This window comes from Anarhichas minor, unplaced genomic scaffold (assembly GCF_050575085.1).
Source record: "Anarhichas minor isolate MPS153535 unplaced genomic scaffold, ASM5057508v1 ptg000009l, whole genome shotgun sequence".
Taxonomy (NCBI): Eukaryota; Metazoa; Chordata; class Actinopteri; order Perciformes; family Anarhichadidae; genus Anarhichas; species Anarhichas minor.
Window position 1 is genome coordinate 3219291 of NW_027466455.1, and position 22782 is coordinate 3242072.

Here is a 22782-nt window from a genome sequence, read left to right on the forward strand (position 1 = left end):
AGAAATCATCATGAAACTCTCAGTCGATTACTTGACAATTGTTTTTCGTATTGCAAATTTGTTTGTTTAAATATACAAATTATTAACATATTAAATATGTGCTAACTTGCATGCATTTCCACAACAACAAATCTGAACACTGGATAAAACCATGCAGGTAAAAATTTTTGAATTGTAATTCCTGAAAATACTGTCAACAGCCAAAAAAACCCAACAATTTTTGCCATGTTTTCAGCAACAGAAACGTTCTATAAATCAGGCTTTGAATGATAGGAACAAAGCTGTACAAACCTTGAGAATATAGATAGGAGTGACACTGGAACAGTTGGTGGCCAGTGCTACTGAAGTGGAGATTACTGGCTCAGAGTATGAGAAAATAAATCATTTTGAGAAAACAGCCTTGACATATTTTATAAAATTCCATATATTTTGCACAGGTACAGGTGTACAGATGAATAGGCAAAAAAAATGTACTAACCGATATCACCATGAAACCTCCCCAATTGGTGACTTACTTTAAGACAATTACATTTACATTTTCTAGTCTGACAGAAGTAGAAGAAATAGCCCAACATCTCAAAGTTGACCATGAAAGATGGTTTTGCCTCAGTTGTCTCCCCTTAAAATACGTAAATGTCATGTTACGTTCCGATGGAGTCCAAATTCTTAAATTCATCCTGCTGTAATATGCAAAATGTGGGGATTTTGATACTGTTTACTTCTCACTGTGTTTGATGTGTGATGTATTACAGCCAGAGCAGTGCTGAAACTAAGTTACTGGTTGTGACCAGATAAACGCTTACATCAGTATATATTCTGTATACTGTCACAGAGCACTGTTTCCAGGAAACCAGAAAACAGAAACATACGAGCAAACACGCTGCTTTTACGCAGTTTGAACTTTCCTCTCATGGTTCATGTACGGCATGCACGGACAACCACGAACCACAGGTGATGCAGTGACACTGTGTGTGTTTCCTACTGATGATACCCAAAGAGACAACCAGCACAGGGTTTAAACTACACAACAAATAAACCATGATTTACTTTGTCCAAGATGAAAACAATCACAGGATCTATTGTGGTTTAGTTAATGAAAAGACCTCACCTTAAATCAACAAGTCAATGACTGAAGCTCCATGTGGGCTGTGAGGTAATATGTACACTGGGCGTTGTAGGGCTGCAGCTTTGTTGACACAGTTGGAGCCACCACCTATATCAAACACTTCAACTGATATTACCTGACGTTTTTTTCTTTTCTTTTTAACATTTTTCTAAAGGTATATAAGGAGTCCCCCCAGTGCCAACACATCTACTGCTCTGTTGATCGCTGTTGGTATACCATTTTTCCGTCTTTGACCACCTCTGAAGCAGCAATCATGACCCAGCTAGAGACAGCCATGGCCATCCTGATGAAGACCTTTGATACATATGCTGGTGTCGAGGGCAATAAGGACAGCCTGAGCAAAGGCGAGGCCAAGACCCTGCTGGAGAAGGAGTTGCCTGGACTGCTCAAGGTACCGTATCCATAACTGTGCTGTACTGAGAATGTATTGACTTGTGGTGTAAAGCGCCTTTTTTTCTGGGGGGATAAAATAGTCAGTAGTGATAACAAAATGATGTGCCTATTTAACATAAACTATAACAACTAAATAAACCAAAAAAAAAAAGACTCATTTGATTGAATAATTTATTTTCTTTTTTGGTATTTTTAGTCATATACAGATATGAGATGATGATTGCTGGGTATGTTGCTGTTGTCCAATGTAAACTCTTTGATCATTTGACAAGACGATACAATGATGTGCGCACGCGCGCGCGTGCGTGTGTGTGTGTGTGTGTGTGTGTGTGTGTGTGCTTCATTACTGGTGTGCACTGGGCCCCATTATACCTTACACCACTGCTTCAAAGTCTACTAAAATGATCTGGAAAAAGGGACCACTTGCATACAGTAGTATAATGTAGCATTGTAACAGCATCCAGTAATAGTAATGTTGATTTCTTGGTGTGCGCAGGCGGCAAAGAACCAAGACGCGGTGGACAAGATGCTGAAAGGTCTGGATTTTAACGGAGACTCTGAGGTCGACTTCAACGAATTCGTGGTGCTGGTAGCTGCTCTCACGTGCGCCTGCCACAACCGCACTCCCAAGAAGTGAGCGTGGCGACCGCACCCTGGGGTGGGGCCCGGCAACAGCGATATTAAATCTCTTTAGTGACTGTGTTCTGTAACAACTGAATAAAATGATTTATTTACCTGTGCATGTTTTGTCTAGATGTAGTGTGTGACCAACGTGAAATCACGAGCAATAATAAAATCCTTTTAGGTCATACATAGGTGACCACATACTCCAATATTGCCATTGGAGTATGGTAATAAAACCATGATATAAATAACAATAGTGCAAATTGTGCAAAACAGTTTTGTATTTTACATGCTCTTCTTACAAACACCCTTTTAGGATGATGAGTCAAAAATCCATTGCTTCATCAGAGAAATGTAGTAATCGATCTTAAGGTTTTAGTTCCTTAAAATGTACTCTAGTTCCTTAAAACTAGTAAGTACATTATCATAGTTTTTTCTCCCATGATTGATCAAACGATAGATACACATACAACACACAAAAAACAATCTTTTTTTTACGTTTTTTTTTACAGCAGCAGAATAATACTGAGACAAAGAACAAGTTTACAATACAACAGAACTTTATAAATAATAATAAATATACAAATACATGTGCAACGGACCTGAAAAGCATTCAAAGCTACAAACGTAACATAAATGAATGGTGACATTTCATGTGGTGGATGGTGTGTGCGACAGGAAAGGTGTTGTAGCTGCAGCGGGTGGTCAGACGGCCTTAGTCAGTGTCGAACTAGAACAAGCACGAGCTCACGTGTACAAAGCGTGCTGCGTCTTCTTACAGGTAGAAATCAATACTTTCACGCTTCTTCCCTGGAAGGAGTTTATTGGTTGATAAAATACTACCAGCATTGGTTTGACGAAAACATCTCGAGCTTAAAGTCGAAAAAATTGGAAGGTTTCGACACTGCAACATAATTAATGGAGACCATCTTGCCCCGCTACAAGCGCGGAGCGATCTGAAGCGCGTGGTCAGAGCGGTGGCTTTCTAATGAGCCGAACATGCACATACACATCTAGTTCTCACTTGAGTAGGTGTTAGAAGCCAAGATGGAAAAAAAAAACACAACAGGATCTTTATGAAGACCAAAAATAAACTCAAGTAGAGGAGGCACTGGGCAACACTTGATATCCGGCCTGCATTGTGTTTACTGGTCTGAGGCCAGGTATGAGTAGGCCTACACATAAGAACGTTGACTCTGTTTTCTTTTTTTAAATTGTTCTCAATGTACATAAACATAAAAACAAAGCAGAACAAAGGTTAAACATTAACATTGAGCAGCTATATCTATATATATATTTATATGGACATTTGTCTGGAAATTAAGTTGAATATATAAATACAGATAGTGGTAAGTGGTATATATATATATATATATATATATATATTAGTATATCTATGTATAAATACATTTAAATTAAAATAAATCTTTTTTGGCATTTGTAGACAGTAATACAATAGTGCAATGAGTGGTGTTGGAATACATATGGGATGACTACTGTAACAGGTTGCTTTACAAGTAGGTGCGACAGTCTATGGACATAGATCATTACTCGACTCAGTGTGTGGAATGCAAAATACCTGTGGCAATTGGAGGTCTAAGATCTTTAGTCAATTATCTTGTGATTTTAATGACTTGAATTTTTATTTAGGCTTTCAGCTGGTCTGAAGAGTCAATCAAGGGGTCTCAGACCCCCGTATTTTGCACACTTCTTCGACTTTTAATAGACAGATAGTTGCATATGTTAAAGAAAAATGTATTTTTAAACGATGAAAAATATGTCATTCACTGTTAATTAAGGATGATGCTTGGTGTTTGGTATTGGATTCGACTGTGGGGAAAAAAACTGTTGTTGCGTTTGCTTGTTTTGGCACACAATGCTCTGTAGCGCCTCCCAGAGGGGAGAGTTGAAACTGCAGTGATGTTACCTTTACTTGACTCTGGAGGTGTATAAGCCCTGGATGAGGCCAGGCTGGCAGCAATGATATTTCTTCATGTAGTCTGTTCCTGTCATGTTTGGTGGCGGATCCAAACCACACATTTAAGGACGTGCAGAGAACAGTCTAGATCATTTTGGTTAGAGAACTAGATCAGCAGCTCCCGTTGAACTCCATGACATCTTCTGCTGGGCCTTTTTCCTGGTGCTGTCTATACGTTGGAAGTCCACTAGAGGTCCTGGGAGATGGTGGATCCCTGAAACATGGAGGCTTTCACACAGTTATTCAGAATTGTGATGGTGATAAACCATCCCGGTTGAGACCGATGACTGTTTAGCAGACGGGTCTCCTGAGGTCAGTGGTGTAGGTATTTAGGGTTTTTCTTCTCATGCTGTTTTAATACTTTTTATTCCACTGCAATTATTTGTCAGCTATAGTTATGGGTTACTTTATAAATTAAGAGTTTTGCACACAAAAAAACATATGAACCGAATTTCGTTTAATTGGCAGCTATTTTTATTATCATTTTTAATTTTATTATTTATTATTATTTTTTATGTAAAACATTTCATGGTTCCAGCTTCACAGCTGTGATGATTTACTGCTTTTCCTTTTGATTATTGTAATTATTTAAAAATGTTTTTAAACCATGTCAAAATAATTTAAATCATTTCAAATTATTTTAAATTATTTTTACGGTCTGTGCTGTTGGTTGGACAAAACAAACATTGTGAAGGTGTAACTGCGGCGGCATAAAATCAATTGATTACTGGAGAAAATAATCAGCAGATTAATCCATAATGAAAATAGTGTCAGCCCACCTCATCCAACTACAACAGTAAAATCTTGCTTTCACATTAGTGATTACTAATAATCCTATGATATAAAGGTATAATACAATCATAGAGGATGTGAATACTTCCTCCACCGCTGGTCTGAGGTGACCTGCCTCTTAATCCACCTGTGAGACTTTGTGTCTCTGGGTCAGGTCAACGCTCTATTAGCCCACCAGGGAGCACTGGCCAACTGACACACTTTCTCCAGCTGTTGTGTAATAGCAGAACGCCGGTGCTGCTCTCTAGTGGCAGCTAAATGCTCTGTTTGATATCCTGGGCCACTTGTCCAAGAAGTGAAGAGCTTAATTTTCATCATAAGCCTCCAGTCTCCACTGCCGTCCTGCTCGGCGTATCTGGGTTCATCACCTCCCTTATGGGACTCCGGTTGATTTGACGGTGCGGGCCGAGAGTGCAAGGCCTCACAGGGCCGTTTGTGGAACGTGGCTGGCCTGTAATCGGCTTGCGAGGTCATCAAGCTTAGACTCTCCTCTCTCGCTCTCTCTGTCCGGGGCATTATAAAGGCTTATGGGGATTAGGCATCCAGAGTGGAGGAGGATATAGCTCTGGAGTCAGGAGGTTCAGGTGGGAAGAGAAAGTGTGGTGGTGGTGGTGTGAGGAGTCTACTGTGTTTTGTGGTGCATGCGATCTTGTATTGTGATGCTTATTTGTCTCATCATATGCTCTTACCGTGTTATTTGCAATAAATAATGTAAACAGAAGCACAAACATAATACATTTTTATTGCTTATATGATAAATTGCCACCACTTTATAAGCATTATGTCATAACAAATGGCCTTCCTTGTATACATTTGTTTTTGAAGCACAGTTTCAGATTACTGACATTTTCACTGAGTCTTCCCATAGGCTTCAATCTACTGACCGTGTGTTGATGCAAGACATTTGTGGTTAGATGTTTACTGCAAGCGCACGCACACGCTTTGCTTGGTCCACGTGAGGAGGTATGAAGCAGTTATGAATACCTCATTCTGTTTTAAAGCCACACATCTCTGGTCATATGAGCTGCCGTGGTGTCCCGCTCGTCTCGTGGCCTGACTTTCAGCAGGAGAAACACAATAAACACACTGCTGCTCTTTGTCTCTTCACTTTGACCGAGTGTGCTTTCTCGTTCCGGTAGGTGTCGCTGTGCATCACTGGGTCGTACCGGGTCCGTAATATGCCCGGTACTATCGACAGGCTGCTTGACACTTGACTGTTTGACTCGAGGGTTGTTTGATTATTGATTATGGTAACTTTCAGCTTGTGATGTTTTGTCATCAATGGAGAGGTAAACATTAATATTAGGGAGCGTGTCTATGTTCCCTCAGATCAGTACCTCCGCCAGTGCCATGCCATTGTTCCGAAGGCCCATTATTCTGAAACCCCTGATAGTCCCATTTGTTATCAGCCTGTTATCCCGAAAACAAGTGCCAATTGTTTTGGAGGCCTATTTCACCGAAAATACAACGAACACACCTGCCCAGCACATGGCTAATTATTACACAGAATGACATCATCTGACCTTCCCGGTCTGATAGGCTTACCCTGACATTCTTACTCTAACCCGAACCAATCTCAGTCCTCATGCCTAAACCTACCAACCCAACCAATGAAGGCAACGAGTACTATGGATAATGTCCATTCTCGGATATTATCGGGCCGATATGTCAAAAAGTTACACACAAATTTTAACTGGGGCCAAGGTTGATGCTGAGGGAGCATGGGGTTGAGGGAACGCAGTGCTGAGTGAACATAGGGCCTTATTTGGATGGGGAAAATAATCATAGGTGCTGAGGTAACATAGGGCTGAGGAAACATTGATGCTGAGTGATCATGCGGCTGAGGGAACATAGGCCTGAGGAAACATTGATGCCGAGTGAACATGGGGCTGAGGGAACATAGGGCTGAGGTAACATAGAGCTGAGGTAGAGCTGAGGGAACATAGGGCTAAGTGAACATGGGGCTGAGGGAACATAGGGCTGACTGCTTGGCGACCAAACCAGAGCGAAAGTGAAAGTTAATATTGGACTTTAATTCATCAGGTCACCTGACACATGAATGTTCATGTTGCTCCGTGTCAGCCGGATGCATAAATGATCAACTGTGCGCTAACGTGTTACTAAATACATTTTCTAAGGCTTGTTTCTGCTGCTCCCAAGTGGTTAAAAAAGCCATTAAAACAAAGGTGAACCTGACCATTATTCCTTGATGATTTCCTTTAATAAATCAGAATCAAAAGTGGATGAATTACTAAATGGCAATATAGAAAACACTAGTTGTTTTTTAGCCGCACTAGCGACGTGGCTCTAGGGATGGTAATCTTGATCTGTGGTCAGTTAAATAATTAAATTAAATAATCAGTTTTCAACCTCATTGCTGTGATTTGGCGATCAAATGACTACCTAGCACTGATTCATTTCAAAATGCATTTCTCTCCCTGATGATACAAGCATGGGGCTCATTATGTAAACATTGTACTTGCCGCTGTTGGATGATTTGGGTTCATTTTAAGACAGATGAAAATTGAGACGTCTCTGAATACCAGAAATAGTTGCTGAGTGAGTCTCTGTGATTATGCCTGACTGGAATAACTTACGCATTCATTTTGCATTGCAAAAGAAGAGAACATGCAAGGATAATTTGCCAGTGGTGTATAAAGTACCCAAAAGCCATACTTGAGTAAAAGTAAAGATACCTTACTGGAAAATTACTCCAGTAAAAGTAAAAAGTCACCTATTAGAATACTACTTGAGTAAAAGTCTTAAAGTATCTGATATTTTTTGTACTTAAGTATCAAAAGTAATTTTCTGATATTAAATGTACTTAAGTATTGAAAGTAAAAGTACAAGTAAATGCTGTTAATAAAAAAGCAAAGGGTCAGAATTTTGAGAATTATTAAGTTTATTCTTGTGCTGTGGCACCATGACCAAGGACAAGGAGTTGTGTTGAAAATAAGGGTTATCTGTGATCAATACTAAAGCAGCACCGAAAGTAACAACCCAGTCATTACTGGAAACTGAAAAATGTCCTGTTCATCTTCAAAAGAAGTTGGTTTTCAAAATTGCGAGAATTCAGTCTCGCTCTTCTTGGGCTGAAGACTAGTCCTGCGATGCTAAATAGCCTTTCACAGGCCGCTGAGGCAGGTAGAGGTGTGTTCAGCTTCACAGACAGCTTGCACACAGCTGGGAAGGATTTCAGCAAGTGCATGTCACCTGCTGAACAGGCCAAGTATCCATCCAGTTGTTTGGTGCTGTCTTGTGCTTGAGACGACTGCAGGGCAGAGAAGAAGTCATCTTCATCAGATGAACTGGACATGGTGGCATCACCTAGCTGCAGGGAGGGTTCTTCCATGTGCTGCTTGATGTAGTCCATTCCTGAAATATAGTGAGGGTGAAAATATAAATGATAGGATTAATACAACTTTCTAACATATCATGACCCCAAACTAAGGTTTTGTACTAAATAGTTTGTTTTAATTTGAGGCTTATACATTTAGTTTCATGCACTGTCCATGCATCCATAATTGATTTGTGGATTTGCCAATATTACAAAGAGTGAAAATGTACACCCATACACTTATTTTTCACTATCCCCATGTTGTCTTACCCATTCTGATTGTGGCATCATCCTTTGTCCAAGTTGTTCGGAATTTTGGAAGAAGAATCGCAGCTGCGATCAACTCAGGGTCTCCTGACATGTGGCCAAAACGATTCTTTATTCCCACCTGTAGAGCATCCACCAAAGGCTTGCAGTACTTCAATGGCAACTTGACTCTGACAAGTTTGGCGGTCAGCAGGTTGATTGTTGGAAGTAGCCACCCCATGTGGGCATTTGCCTCTGCTTGCAAGATGTTGGTTGCCTGGGCGACTGGGCTCATGACAGCGGCATACTCTGTGAGGAATGCGAGTTCAGCTGGATTGAACCTGTGATGAAAACAAAAACAACGCCGTTTTATAAACACTATATAACCATTTCATCAGATTCAACTAAAAATTGCTGGATGAGTAATTAACTAAAATGGATCAATGATAAGTGGAAGTTGGGATACAATGTGAAACAGTTATTAGTGTCCAAGAAAGGGTGGGGAAACACATCCACAGTTCTAGAGACATTCAAGACATTATGTTCAATTATGATGAAATAATAAAACATACATAATTCTTACTTACATCAGAACCTTTAGGTCTGTGCAGAGGACTCTGATGGTCCCCTCTCCCTTGTCTTTGATTATCCTCAGCAGTCTTTCCACTGCCAGGAACAAGGAGTTCCACCTGGTAGCATTCGGGCGCAGCAGTTGGAGGGAGCAAGCATCTTCAACAGTTTCGGCTGCAAGTGTTGATCTTCCACATTTGATCCAAAGTGCATTACACTTGCCAAATGTTGAACGGTACACTTTCTTGTATGCCTCATTGGATGTTGCTTTCTGGGCATCAACCGTAGTTATTAGGTTGAGTAGGTGACAAGCACAGCGCTGGTGCTTTGGGAGCTGGAACTCCAAACCATCATCTTCATTCAGAAGCGCCGACACATCAACAAACTCCACTTCTTCACCCCCCTCTTGATCCTCTTCATCCTCTCCTGGTTGAGATGCATCACCATCACTTCCGACTGCATTGTTCTCATCTTCACCAAAAACTTGGAAAGCTTTTATGAAGTTAGAGCCGTTGTCTGTTGTTGTTCTCTGAATCTTCTCCCGAATTTCGAACTCGGAATGGATGTCATTCAGGGCGTTTGCCAACACATCAAATGTGTGCGAACCTCTCAGTTGTTTACAGGCTAGGGCTGCTGAGCATCTTTTGAGACTGTCAGGGTCAATCCAATGGGCAGTAACACCAATGAAGCTCCGCCTTCTGACAGACCAGCAGTCAGTGGTGGTGGCGATATGGTCAACTCCCCTCATGGCCTCAGTCACTGCCTTCTTCATTCCCTTGGAGGCATCATCAATCATGGAGCGCAGGGTCAGCCGTGTCATAATTTTTGCATTAGGCTGCAGTTGCTTCACAAAATCTCTAAATGGTTCCTGTTCAACAACACAGAATGGCTGGAGCCCTTGGACCACATACTTCACGACAGCTTTGTCAATGGACTTCTGAGACACAGTCAAGGTGTTCACTAATGTGGTCTGCTTGCTGGTGGAGGGAGTCTCAGGAGCCCTTTTTCTCTTTGCTGATGTCAGCTCTCCATATTTTTTAAGGTGGTGTACATGCTTTCTCTGAAACAGTGAGAGAAAGACATTTTGTAAGCATAACAACTTTAGCTAGCCCCACTTGCTACACACACACTTGCACGCATCCCCAACGCGGTTCAAATCGTAATGCTGCGCTCTCGCGGCTCCTGTCAATCCTGTGGTGTGGTGGCTAACGTTAAGTTAGCTAACTTTAAGTTAGCTAGCGTTAGCTAACTTAACGTGTTGCAATGATTATAGCCAAGATGACTCAAATCAACAAAATCTCACAAATGTCAACACTTCCTCAGCTCACTAACTCGCTAGCGATCTGTCTACTACACGAATTGTCTCATTTGATTTACGATAGCTATGGAACGTTAGCCTAACATACACCATGTATAGCTAAATTAGAAGATCACCCCCCCCCCCCCCCCGCCAAAGATATACTCCAATCCTGTGGGAAACACTGCTAGATATCTTAACAGGTTTATGCTAATTATGATAACTAAACATTAATGTTACGGCTCATCGGATTCATCTTAATTTACCTCAATGTGTTTCCTGAGGTTGGATGGGGAGTTTTTGAATGCCAATATTTCGGTAGCTTTTGGTAAGCATAAGAGGTACGAAGAATCTTTCACTCCAACATACGAAAACATTCCTCGCAAATATGGCCATGGGTGTTGGTCTTTGTCACCACTGTCGTTTGTTGCGGGAGTGGCAGGTGCTTCCATCATGAAAGCAGTCATCGTCTACTCCTGTACTCGCCCGCTAGCTATAGCATATAGCATCCTGGGCATCAAAACACCGCGGCTTTGAGAGCACTTGTTTGCAATTGCGCATTAACCAATGATTTAACTCGCATCTAGACCACATGATTCACCAAACCTGCTTGCTTGCAGTCTGTCTTCCATCACAGTCCCCGACGTTGGTCTCATGATTCATTTTTTTCTAAAGATAGATTTGATTTTGTTGCGAGTAACGAAGGTTTCAGGGGAAATGTATCGGAGTAAAAGTATCAGTTTTCTTTGCAAAATGTAGTGAAGTAAAAGTAAAAGTCAACAGAAATATAAATAGTAAAGTAAAGTACAGATATCCAAAAAAACGACTTAAGTACAGTAACGAAGTATTTCTACTTCGTTACTATACACCACTGCTCAAAACCCACCTGTTCAAAACTGCTTTTAATATGTGACCATTATTGTGTATTTTATGTTTAGTGTATTGTTTAGTGTATTGCTTTTACATATGATGATTTTAATGTAAAGTGTCTTTGAGTATTATGAAAAGCGCTATATAAATAAAATGTATTATTATTATATAGCAGTACTTTAAAATAAAAGTGCACAATACACTACTTTTAAATTCATAATAGAACTTTGTGCAAAACAATGAGATTAATCACGATTAAACAATTTAATCGTTGCCCAGCACTAGTAAATATATATATATATATATATATATATATATATATATATATATATATATATATATATATATATATATATATATATATATATATATATATATGTGTGTGTGTACCTTGGCAGCCTTCAGCAGGATCTCTCTCTCTTGTTCGTCCTTCCTCTGTTTCTCCATTCGCTCCAGCTGCTCAAAGAACCGAAGCTGAGAGCGAATGTCTGACGTCTGTTCATGGTGCTCTTCATCCTGATGATGGAGGAGGAGGAGGAACACAAACAGCTTTAGGATCATTAACGTTGGTCTCTGTGGATCAGTATGGATCAGAGGGTCCTTGCCTTCCCTCCGTCTGTTCGGTGCTGAGCGACGGCTGAGACCGTCTCCAGCAGAGAGCGCAGTCTGGACTGGGTGGCATGGGACACCAGGTTCACCACCTCCAGAGGAACCTCGGCCACTCCCAGCTTCTTAGCTGAGGACGAAAAGAGGGACAACATGGACATCTTCAGGTTAAACCAGGTGACCCTACAGGTTTCCCTCCTTTCGTAGAAAATATGTGCATTTCTTATGGAGGTTCATGTAATGGGAAAGAAAGATTCTGCTGTCATTATTGAGAGATACTAGGGGACAGGGGACAGGAGACAGGTGAGAGGAGACAGAGGACAGGAGACAGAATACTGGGGACAGAGTACAGGGGACAGGTGAGAGGAGACAGGGGACAGAGGCCAGCACCTGTGTCCAGGATGCGGCGGTTCAGCAGGCCGGTGGGGAGGAAGGCTTCATCTTTACACGAACGGATCTTTGTGCCCACAAAGTCCGACCTGGTTGCTAGGATGCGTGCGTTCTCCTCGTTGAGGTTGACCCCGGCCATGGACGCCACGTCGTTGATGTCGTCGTCGTCGTCTCTGAAGGAGGACAGAAAGGACGGGTCAGGAGATAGACTTTAAAGACCTGAGGCTAGATGGAAATAAGCTGCTTTTATATATATATATATATATATATATATACTACTGTTACTGTATGTCTTCATATTAACTTCCACTGTTACTGTAAAGCTGTTAGAATTGTGGCCTACCTTGAGAGGAAACTTTATCAGACATATTCAGCTCTTATTATTATTATTAATATTAATATTATTATTCCCATCTGTAGTTTTAGTAAATTAACTAATACAAACTGTTAAATAAATAAACCCTGAATGAATCTGGTTCATGTTTATACGATAATGAATTCATAATTATGAGAAATCTTTTAGGATTTGTATTTATTTAATTCTACTGATTTTATTTGCCTTTTTATTGTATTTTATTTCCAGGAACTAACTTTGGATCTTTGCTCTGTTTCAAACAAATAAACCTGACTTCCTGCCAGTGAGATCACACTTCACCTGAATGTCCCGCCCCCCGGGTCGCTCAGCTTCCTCTGATTCGCTTGAGCCGCCATGTTCAGAGGACTTTTACCGATTATAGTTGTGGGTCCTCTGACAAGTGTACCTGAGGACAACATTTCATATTAATAATAATAAGCAGCACAGATCGAAAAGAGATAAATATAATAAGATATAGTAAGATAAATATAATAAGATAAATCAGAGACTCACCTTGAGGTCTGAGCTTCTGACTGAAGACAACAGGTGTTCGACTCTGGACGGCTGCTCGGCCCACAGCCTGAACAAACATCAAAGTAATATAATAAATAACATTAGAACATTAAAATAACATTAGAACTACATAAAAAACATTAAAATAACATTAGAATAACAGAGCTACATAAGAACATTAAAATTACATCTCCTAGACACTAAGAGAATAACATGTATTATCTCTATAATACGGTAGTGATGCCTCTAGTGGACATTAAGAGAATAACATGTATTATCTATATAATACAGTAGTGATGCCTCTAGTGGACACTAAGAGAATAACATGTAGTATCTCTATAATACGGTAGTGATGCCTCTAGTGGACATTAAGAGAATAACATGTATTATCTATATAATACAGTAGTGATGCCTCTAGTGGACACTAAGATAACAACATGTACGGCGGTCCTACACACAGTGTTGGTGAGCGGTGTGTTCAGTCTGACGGTGCCTCCGGCCGGGCTGATGGGTACTTGCGGCCTGATGGTGGTGGTGGAGATGGAGGGGGGGGCCACGGTACCAGGAGTCACTAGAGACTGTTGGCTGCTGAGTAGAGACTGACGCAGGGCAGGGAGGCTTTTCTGGGGAGCAACAACATCAACATTATAAACAACATTATCAACAACACATGCTAGCCAAGTACAGAGAAATACAAATATATACAAGTACACAAGACCTGGCACCAAAATATACTTCTGTGGTAGTACAGTATTAGTACCTTGAGGCAGGGGATGAGGTAGGGCTGTGGTAGTACAGTAGTAGTACTATAGTACTAGTAGTACCTTTAAGAAGGGGATGAGGTAGGGCTGTGGTAGAACAGTAGTAGTAGTAGAACAGTAGTAGTAGTAGAACAGTAGTAGTACCTCTAAGAAGGGGGTGAGGTAGGGCTGTGGTAGAACAGTAGTAGAAGTAGAACAGTAGTAGTAGTAGTACCTTTAAGAAGGGGGTGAGGTAGGGCTGTGGTAGAACAGTAGTATTAGTAGTAGAACAGTAGTAGTAGAACAGTAGTAGAACAGTAGTAGTACCTTTAAGAAGGGGGTGAGGTAGGGCTGTGGTAGAACAGTAGTAGTAGTAGAACAGTATCCAGTAGTAGTAGTACCTTTAAGAAGGGGGTGAGGTAGGGCTGTGGTAGAACAGTAGTAGTAGTAGAACAGTATCCAGTAGTAGTAGTACCTTTAAGAAGGGGGTGAGGTAGGGCTGTGTTAGAACAGTAGTAGTAGTAGTAGAACAGTAGTAGTAGTACATTTAAGAAGGGGATGAGGAAGGGCTGTGGTAGAACAGTAGTAGTAGTAGAACAGTAGTAGTACCTTTAAGAAGGGGATGAGGTAGGGCTGTAGTAGAACAGTAGTAGTACCTTTAAGAAGGGGGTGAGGTAGGGCTGTGGTAGAACAGTAGTAGTAGAACAGTAGTAGTAGTACCTTTAAGAAGGGGATGAGGTAGGGCTGTGGTAGAACAGTAGTAGTAGTAGAACAGTAGTAGTACCTTTAAGAAGGGGGTGAGGTAGGGCTGTGGTAGAACAGTAGTAGTAGTAGAACAGTAGTAGTACCTTTAAGAAGGAGATGAGGTAGGGCTGTGGTAGAACAGTAGTAGTGGTAGAACAGTAGTAGTACCTTTAAGAAGGGGATGAGGTAGGGCTGTGGTAGAACAGTAGTAGTAGTAGAACAGTAGTAGTATCTTTAAGAAGGGGATGAGGTAGGGCTGTGGTAGAACAGTAGTAGTAGTAGAACAGTAGTAGTACCTTTAAGAAGGGGATGAGGTAGGGCTGTGGTAGAACAGTAGTAGTAGTAGAACAGTAGTAGTACCTTTAAGAAGGGGATGAGGTAGGGCTGTGGTAGAACAGTAGTAGTGGTAGAACAGTAGTAGTACCTTTAAGAAGGGGATGAGGTAGGGCTGTGGTAGAACAGTAGTAGTAGTAGAACAGTAGTAGTATCTTTAAGAAGGGGATGAGGTAGGGCTGTGGTAGAACAGTAGTAGTAGTAGAACAGTAGTAGTACCTTTAAGAAGGGGATGAGGTAGGGCTGTGGTAGAACAGTAGTAGTAGTAGAACAGTAGTAGTACCTTTAAGAAGGGGATGAGGTAGGGCTGTGGAGAAGACTTCAGCTCAGCCTGCAGTCGACTGGTGAACTCTTCAGGCTCAATCTTTGCATCCTGAACAAACACACAACTCCAGTTAATATTAAACATACTATAATATATATAATAATAAATATCTAATCAATGCAGAGCTCACCAGCAGGTCCTACATTAAATATAAAATAATAATATATAACAATATTGATGTATAACATAATGATATAGGATAATATTTATATATAATAGAGCTTACGAGCAGGTCCTGCACCAGCCCCTTGACGTTCTTCGAGGTGTCAGATGACGGTGAGTTGTATGAAGCCAGCTTGATGAGCGTCACCAAGAAGTATTTACACTTCTTCACGTTTTCCTGCTGGCATGGTAACAAAGAGCAGGTCACACAGGTGTCCCCTCAGAGGATAGAGGACAGAGGACAGAGGACACACCTGGGACACCACGGTGACTCTGTTAGCCGGCGTGGGGGGGGGGGGGCGACTCCGACGGGCTTCACCGCCCCCCCCGCTGTGATCACCGTCTGGGCCTTCTGAGGGGGGGGCATCTTCACCGACACCGCTGCACCGCCCGGGGACACCGTGATGGTCTTCTGGACACGTCACATGGTCACGTTATTACATGATCACATCACTACGTCATGTGATCACATCAACACATCACTACGTCATGTGATCACATCAACATGTGATCACATCATTACGTGATCACATCATTACACGAGCACGTGATCACATCATTACACGTCACATGATCACACGGTCACATCACGAGGACAGAGGACACACCTGTACTGTCATGGTGGACGGAGGCATTCTGGTCTGAGCGGGGGAGGCCAGGCGGACGGTCTGAGGAGCCTGCAGACGTCGGGGAGGAAGAGAACACGTTATGCTGCAGCAAAGCATCATGGGAACCATTTACATCTGGAGCTTAACATTTTAGGTGTGTTCTTAGGTGTGTTTTCGTGAGTTTCAGGTGCGTTTGTGTTGTCGTGTTTCAGGTGTGTTTTCATTGTTTTCAGGTGTGTTTTCATTGTGTTTCAGGTGTGTTTCAGGTGTGTTTTCGTGTGTTTCAGGTGTGTTTTCGTGTGTTTTCGTTGTGTTTCAGGTGTGTTTTCGTTGTGTTTCAGGTGTGTTTTCGTTGTGTTTCAGGTGTGTTTTCGTTGTGTTTCAGGTGTGTTTTCGTTGTGTTTCAGGTGTGTTTTCGTTGTGTTTCAGGTGTGTTTTCGTTGTGTTTCAGGTGTGTTTTCGTTGTGTCAGGGTAGGGAATTTACATATTTTTTAGGGGGCAATTTTTGTCGCCACTGACTGAGATCCAGGGCATTTAAAATAAATTGGGGGCACTTTTTGAAACTTGTGAAATAACATTTAACCTTTGTTCAAAATAATAAATATACATATTTAGGCTTACAGTATATGAGCAATTGTCATCAAATGGTAATAATAAGACTATTAGGCAGTAATCTACAGATTCAAAGTGTTTTCTTTGTTTTTTGTTCAAAAAAATCTAACATAAATCAGACAATCATATTCAATCATATTCAATTTTATTCATATTTATTTGTGGTTATTTATTGTTATTATTACATTTTCTAAACAACTATTAACAATTATTAAGTCCACGATGCCTTGATTACATATACATCGGTCATTGTATGGAATTATTGAGAAAATATTTTTGTAGCACCTCAAATATTGTGATATTACCCATTTTTGTCCTGAACATCTGCATCAGTCATTGTGTGGAATTTTTGAGAAACATTTTTATAGCACCTTCTTTATAGCAATTTGAAGGTACAAATTCAGTTCAGAGTTTTTACTGAGTAACATATCTTAATTGACTGTCAGTCAGGTATTATTCATTTCCAGCAACCCTCAAATCAAAGAATAAAGACACTTTACACACTAGGTGTATTTTCCCTTTGACTATACAGTAGCAGTATTCTCTTTACATAGTAGCGATCATATTTCTTGCACCATCTGTGCTCAGTGTGTCTGTATGTGAAACGTTCCACTGCTGTGCAACAGGAATAAAATGTTTCAGCAAAAATGTGTCTTCATGACAGTCAGAGCATGTGAATGCAGCTCTACTGTTCATCACTATAATGCTGTAACTCTGAGGTAATGATGGTGACCCAGCGATCAAAGAATAAAGACACTTTACCCACAATTTAGGTGTATTTTCCCTTTAAGTCACGAGATGCAGCATGTTTTATACTTAATGTGAATATAATTCATACTTTGTTGGCATCTTATTCTGAAAACCGGATGTTCGTCTGAAGAAACCGGATGTTGTCTCACGTTAATGTTTCCGCTAACAAAGTCCTTCGCTCGCTCCCGATCTGTGCCGTTTGAATGTGTTTACCGTGAATGTCAGCATATAGGTGCACTAACATGTAAGTGTCTGCTGAGTTGACCGCAGTCTCGCAGTCACAGGTCTGATGAAGAAGCGCTCCATTTATTCATTTGTTTAGAACGTTCGGTTCTTCACGCACACGCAACATCAGTCAAGGCGAAAATCTAAAACATTCTATGGCAACTGGACCGGGTCATATAGGCTACGATGTTTTTGACAAGTTCATTAAATTATCATTATTATTAGAGGACATTATGGGGGCATTTTTTGCCCCTCTCCTAGTGATATCGGGGGCAACATTATATTTCTTAGGGGCAGTTTTGCCCTTTGCCCTCGTGTATTTCCGACGCTGGTTTGTGTGTCTCAGGTGCGTTTGTGTTGTCGTTGTGTCTCAGGTGTGTCTTAGGTGTGTCTCAGGTGTGTCTCAGGTGTTAGTGATGCTGCAGACTGGATGAACACCATTGACCCTGATGGGTTCTTACCGTGGGGGCGGTGCTGACCCGGATGGCGGTCCCAGCGGTCGGTGCGGCGGGTCTCTGGCTGATGTTGGCCAACGCTTGGCTCTGCTGGGTCTTAGCCTGAGCCAGAACCTGCTGAGGGACCATCACCAGCTGACCCGTCTCAGCAGCTCGGGGGGCCACTAGTCCAGGTCTCTGCTGCTGCTGGATGGACGTGGTCACCACGGGGGCCCCTGGGGGCCTCACCACGGACACGGAGGGCTGACCCACTCCGTTCACCACCGGCTTCAGGGTCACTGCAGCCGTACTGGTCCCGGTCTGGACCACGGGGGTCTGGGCTGCAGGAGGGGGGGTCCCGGTCAGGATGACTGAGCTCCCAGAGACCGGCTGGCTCTGCACCAGCATCTTGGTGGTGGTGGTGGTGTGCATCAGAGGGCCGCTGTGGGTCACCACCTGAGGGCCCTTGGGGTCCACTCTGTTCACCGGACCCGGGTGTCTCTGCAGAGAGACGGTGGGAGACGTTAACGTGGTCTGAGTGAAGTGAGGCTGAGAGGCGATGATTGTGGAGCCCGCGGTACTCACGGTGCTGATCACCGTGCTGGTCCCCGGTGCTGCTGCTGCAGGGACCGAGTTCACCAACTTTATCGATCCGTTCAAACTTTGTAGTCCGGGAGAAGCGGTCCGGATCACATCCACAGCGGTGACGGTAGCGGGACTCGAACCCGCAGCTGCGGAGGACCGAGTGGTCAAAGTTACGGGTCCCGGTACAGGGGAGATAGTGGGGGGGGGGGGTCGCTCCGGAGGTTACCGGGGAGGACCCGGAGGAGGAGAGGAGGAATTTACCGGAGAGCAGCTCTGTAGCTCCTGGGTCCTGGTCTAACCCCTCTCTCGGACGTCCTTGTTGCGGCTCCACGGACCTCACTGGATCCACCGGATCCTCGAGCACTTTCCTTGAGAACTGAGCCGCTGCTGCACGTGGAGCTCCGTCCGGTTTCCCGCCGGAATAAGAAGCGGCGGGAGAAGCTTTTCTGTCTCCCATCTGCGACTCCAGAGAGCCGACTAGGTCACTAACCGCCTTCTCGTCCACCTCAGTGAAGAGCATGTCCTCCAGTGGGTCGGAGGCTCCCGCCATCTTTGATGTCAGACCGTTGTGCAAATCGTATTTTAGAATCTACACATGCGCGAAAGGCTCCGAGTCGTTTTTGAGCATAGAAATAGGAGAAATAGATTTACCGGTGTTTGGATGTGGCGCTGCGTTCAGGTGAGTTCAGGTGAGTGTACTACAGGTGAACCTCTTTATTATAAAACAATAACTTAATATAGCTTAAATATATAAAGTTTACATCAACAATAGAATTACAAATCTTTCTCATTTTGTTGTGAAATGAACGGATGAATGAATGGAATAAAAGCTAAACATTAAATAGAGAAAAGTAAGAATACTTCATAAAAAAAATATATTAATTTAAACTGTAAACCTTTAAACTGTCTGAACTGTAGAAGTTATTTTACCCATTCAGTCACTGAAAGACATACAATAAATTCAAGACTTTAAATCTTTTATAATATGTTTGTGGGAACACATTATACAAATGTGTTGTTATTTACTAAACAGATTTTATAAAATAATTATGTTTATGATTTACTTAGTTAATGTACTTAATAAATGTACTTATAGAAAGTATTTATTTGCCAAACAAAGGCTGGGTTGATGAGCCGTGTTGTTACCGTTTTCCTTAAAACCTGTCTCCCAAGAAAGGACTGTTGTGTGTGGAGTGGAGGTTTGTGTACCAGCGAATAAACAATCGTCAGGGCTTCTACAACTGTGCCTCGCATACCATGCATTCCTTTCAACTTACTGTTACAGAGGCCATTTGTGTCTCTGTCGAACAGGATGCTGGCATCTGGTGAATTTATGCCCTCTGAACGCAGCACCACCAGACAATCCCTTTTTATACGAAATGTGTGACACGCTGATAAGATTCGCTGTGTTGTCTTTATCAACAGGACAGAGAAGCACTTAAAGTCTTCTAAAGTCTGATAGTGAGGGGAAGGAAATGCAAAACAGTCCTCATTCATACCAGACAGTAGCGTCAGCGCCGTCACCTTTGACCTACAAAGATGAAAAGCAGGCGTGTGGTGCGTAGGGATCCTTGTGCAGGAACTTAAGAAAAACAATGCATCTTTTTTACCATTTGGCCCAAGGTGTGACTGCTTCTTTTGTTCCCTTCAAATGACTAAGAGGAACTTTAGGGACATTTAAAAATGTAAATGAGCATATTAACCCAGTCAAAATGACTGCAGAGTCACACAAGAATATGTGAAACCTTTGGATACACACATAGTAGTTGTTAGTAGAATACATTCATTGTTGGTGTTGCTCCTGTTGGAGTTAACTTTCTTCTGCAAAATAAAAAAAAGGATACATTTACTTTAGATTGGGTTCTGTTCCCTCAAACTGTTAAGGCTCTGATCAAAGAGAGAGAAACTGTCCGTTTGACTAGGAGCACTTTGCAAACCCGTCAAAGCACCTCTCAGTAATCATTCATTACTGCAGAGGTGCAGACAGGTTAACAGAGGGCTGTGAGGGCACGCTATTTGCATTGAGAGCACATTCGTGCCTGTGCTGTGCTGATAACAGGCTCTCTGTGGATAGACTGTGACCGCATGATGTAATCCACATTTACACGCTTTTACAGCCACTTGCCTGTGACGTAAGTAAAACGAGCCATGTTTGTCCACCGTCCTGATGCAAACAGGCCTGCTCTCTGTCTTATTCCCTTATTCACTCACACACACACACACACACGCACACACACAAACACACAGTGAAACACATGACAGGGAGACTTTGTCCTTCTTTATCGTCAGCAGCCCTAGAAAAGTCCTTCAGCACAGACACACTTACACGTTGTCAGAGCTATCTCGGCCTTACATCACCGTCATATCGGAATTCATCCGAAGCTGTTGGACCCATAGAAATGATATGAGCTTTATGTTTTCATCACGAGGTTTGGCATCAGCTGTTCAGTCGACCAGTAGTTTAAATCCCTCCGCATACTCCAGGGTGTGGATCATCACTGAAACAACCACATGCCCTTCCTCCTTCACTCAATAGTCACTTATCACCTCATCAAATGATGACAGAACATTTGTTTGACTTGCATTGCGTAATGTTAGCTGTTAGTCCTGATGCGGTGCTGCAGTGTTGTGTGATTGTAGGGTGAGACCGACGACCCCAAGCCATCAGACCGATTGATCCCTGTCGACCGAGCCCACGGATCGATATCTCTGATTGAGTTAACAATTGAGTCACAGAGCAAATCAGCCTCTTTAGATCACGTGCCAATGAGTTTATTCTGAATAAAGAAGGAGAAGATGCCTATGAGGTTGGGTTAGGATGCCGAGCCAATGTAAACAAGTCAGCATGCACAGTGTACCACATGTCTACTTATCTAACTCGTGAGCTGTGACTAATAAAGGATTTACCTCAATGACCCACCCTGCGGATGATAACCAGCTTGACCTCAGAAGGCTCCGTAAACTCACCGTTAAGGTGGAAAAGAACAATAAAGCTTTGTGGGACACAAGTTCTTGTCGAAGTGAAATCACCTCTTACCCCCCCCATCCCCCCTCTGCCGAACACTCTTTCTGGGAGAGGATTATGGGGCATCTTTTGACGGGGCTATCTGCTCCACATTGACTTTCAATTAAAGCTGGCAAAAGAGAAAGCCGTCAGCGCATAGAGCAACCAGATTTAGAGGTTTGTCTGCGAATGTTAAGTTGTTGCATCTTACTGTGCTCGTGGCTGAGGTTCAGTTGAGATTTTATCAGCGGCAGGATAATGTTGAAAACCGGCACAACTTCCTCATCGATCAGGCCTCAGTGTTGCAGAGAGTCAATTTGTGTTTGGCCTTTGGCTGCACTGCTCTGGCTTCCGATAAAGATCAAAAGCAGAACTCATAATTGGGAACTGTAGTTTTGTGCACGCACAGACTCCACACACTCCTGTCTTGACCTCTTTTGGACTCTCTTTACTCACCCCACATACACTTAAAGATAACATCTGTTAATGAAGCGTGTGTATGTGTATGTGTATGTGTGTGTGTGTGTGTGTGTGTGTGTGTGTGGTGCCAGGAGTATACAGCCGTGCAATACGCCTCGACTCATCTCGTCCCAGAGGTCATAACCCCAGGGGCCGGAGGGCACATGAAGTGTGCCACACTATGGACCCTTGATTAGGGGCAGGTGCTGAGTGTAAAGAATGAGCACCATCCCCCAACATACATACACACTTCGTCGTTAGTGGCAACCGAGAGGCTTCGAGAGGGAGAGAGGGTTTTTTTAAATTACAAAAGCAGTACTGACATTAGCGGTGGGATTGCTTCTTTATGAAAATTAAAGCTACAACTCTGCTTTAAACAGTGGTTCATAATAAAGAATAGAAGGCCCTGGTGATACTAAATTAAATCTTAAATCAGTTTATGTATGGTTGCTTTGTCAAAACTTTAACTGAAAATTTGCCTTTTTTAAGGATAATTATTACTGGTTCAGTTTGTGCAAGATATTGAAAACTCAAAGCTGTAGTCAAATGGCAAAATTGCACAGAAATGTTATTTCTGCTTAATTTATACATTTTGTTAATTATGTTGATAAGGTATGTACTCTGTGTTATGAAGCATAATAACTTTATATGAAAATAATTCATAATTCATACTTTGTGGAGTAAATAATAATGACAGTAATTT

At 42.2% G+C, this 22782-nt stretch overlaps 2 protein-coding genes across 2 annotated transcripts; one reads left to right on the forward strand and one right to left on the reverse strand.

Moving 5' to 3' along the window:
• Positions 1–1159: 1159 nt before the first annotated feature.
• On the forward strand, positions 1160–2259 carry LOC142946050 (protein S100-P-like). The gene is made up of 2 exons (XM_076087086.1): positions 1160–1517; positions 2016–2259. The coding sequence occupies exons 1-2, from the start codon at positions 1380–1382 to the stop codon at positions 2154–2156; spliced, it is 279 nt and encodes a 92-aa protein (XP_075943201.1). The 5' UTR covers positions 1160–1379; the 3' UTR covers positions 2157–2259.
• A 5538-nt stretch (positions 2260–7797) lies between these two features.
• On the reverse strand, positions 7798–21104 carry LOC142946046 (uncharacterized). Its single transcript, XM_076087079.1, is given in 17 exon segments — positions 7798–8288; positions 8521–8837; positions 9084–10126; positions 11624–11749; positions 11839–11969; positions 12230–12402; positions 12885–12990; positions 13098–13164; positions 13556–13720; positions 15198–15287; positions 15466–15582; positions 15656–15696; positions 15699–15813; positions 16010–16078; positions 18059–18532; positions 18617–18762; positions 18878–21104. Coding segments are annotated over 17 exon segments (3837 nt in total). The 5' UTR covers positions 19167–21104; the 3' UTR covers positions 7798–7920.
• Positions 21105–22782: the final 1678 nt, after the last annotated feature.

What these genes read in the sequence shown, in the direction of transcription:
- LOC142946050 (XM_076087086.1), top strand. Translation starts at nt 1,380, where the DNA reads ATGACCCAGCTAGAGACAGCCATGGCCATCCTGATGAAGACCTTTGAT. An exon ending in AGTTGCCTGGACTGCTCAAG is followed by an intron (nt 1,518 to 2,015) that starts GTACCGTATCCA and finishes TGGTGTGCGCAG; the next exon opens with GCGGCAAAGAACCAAGACGC.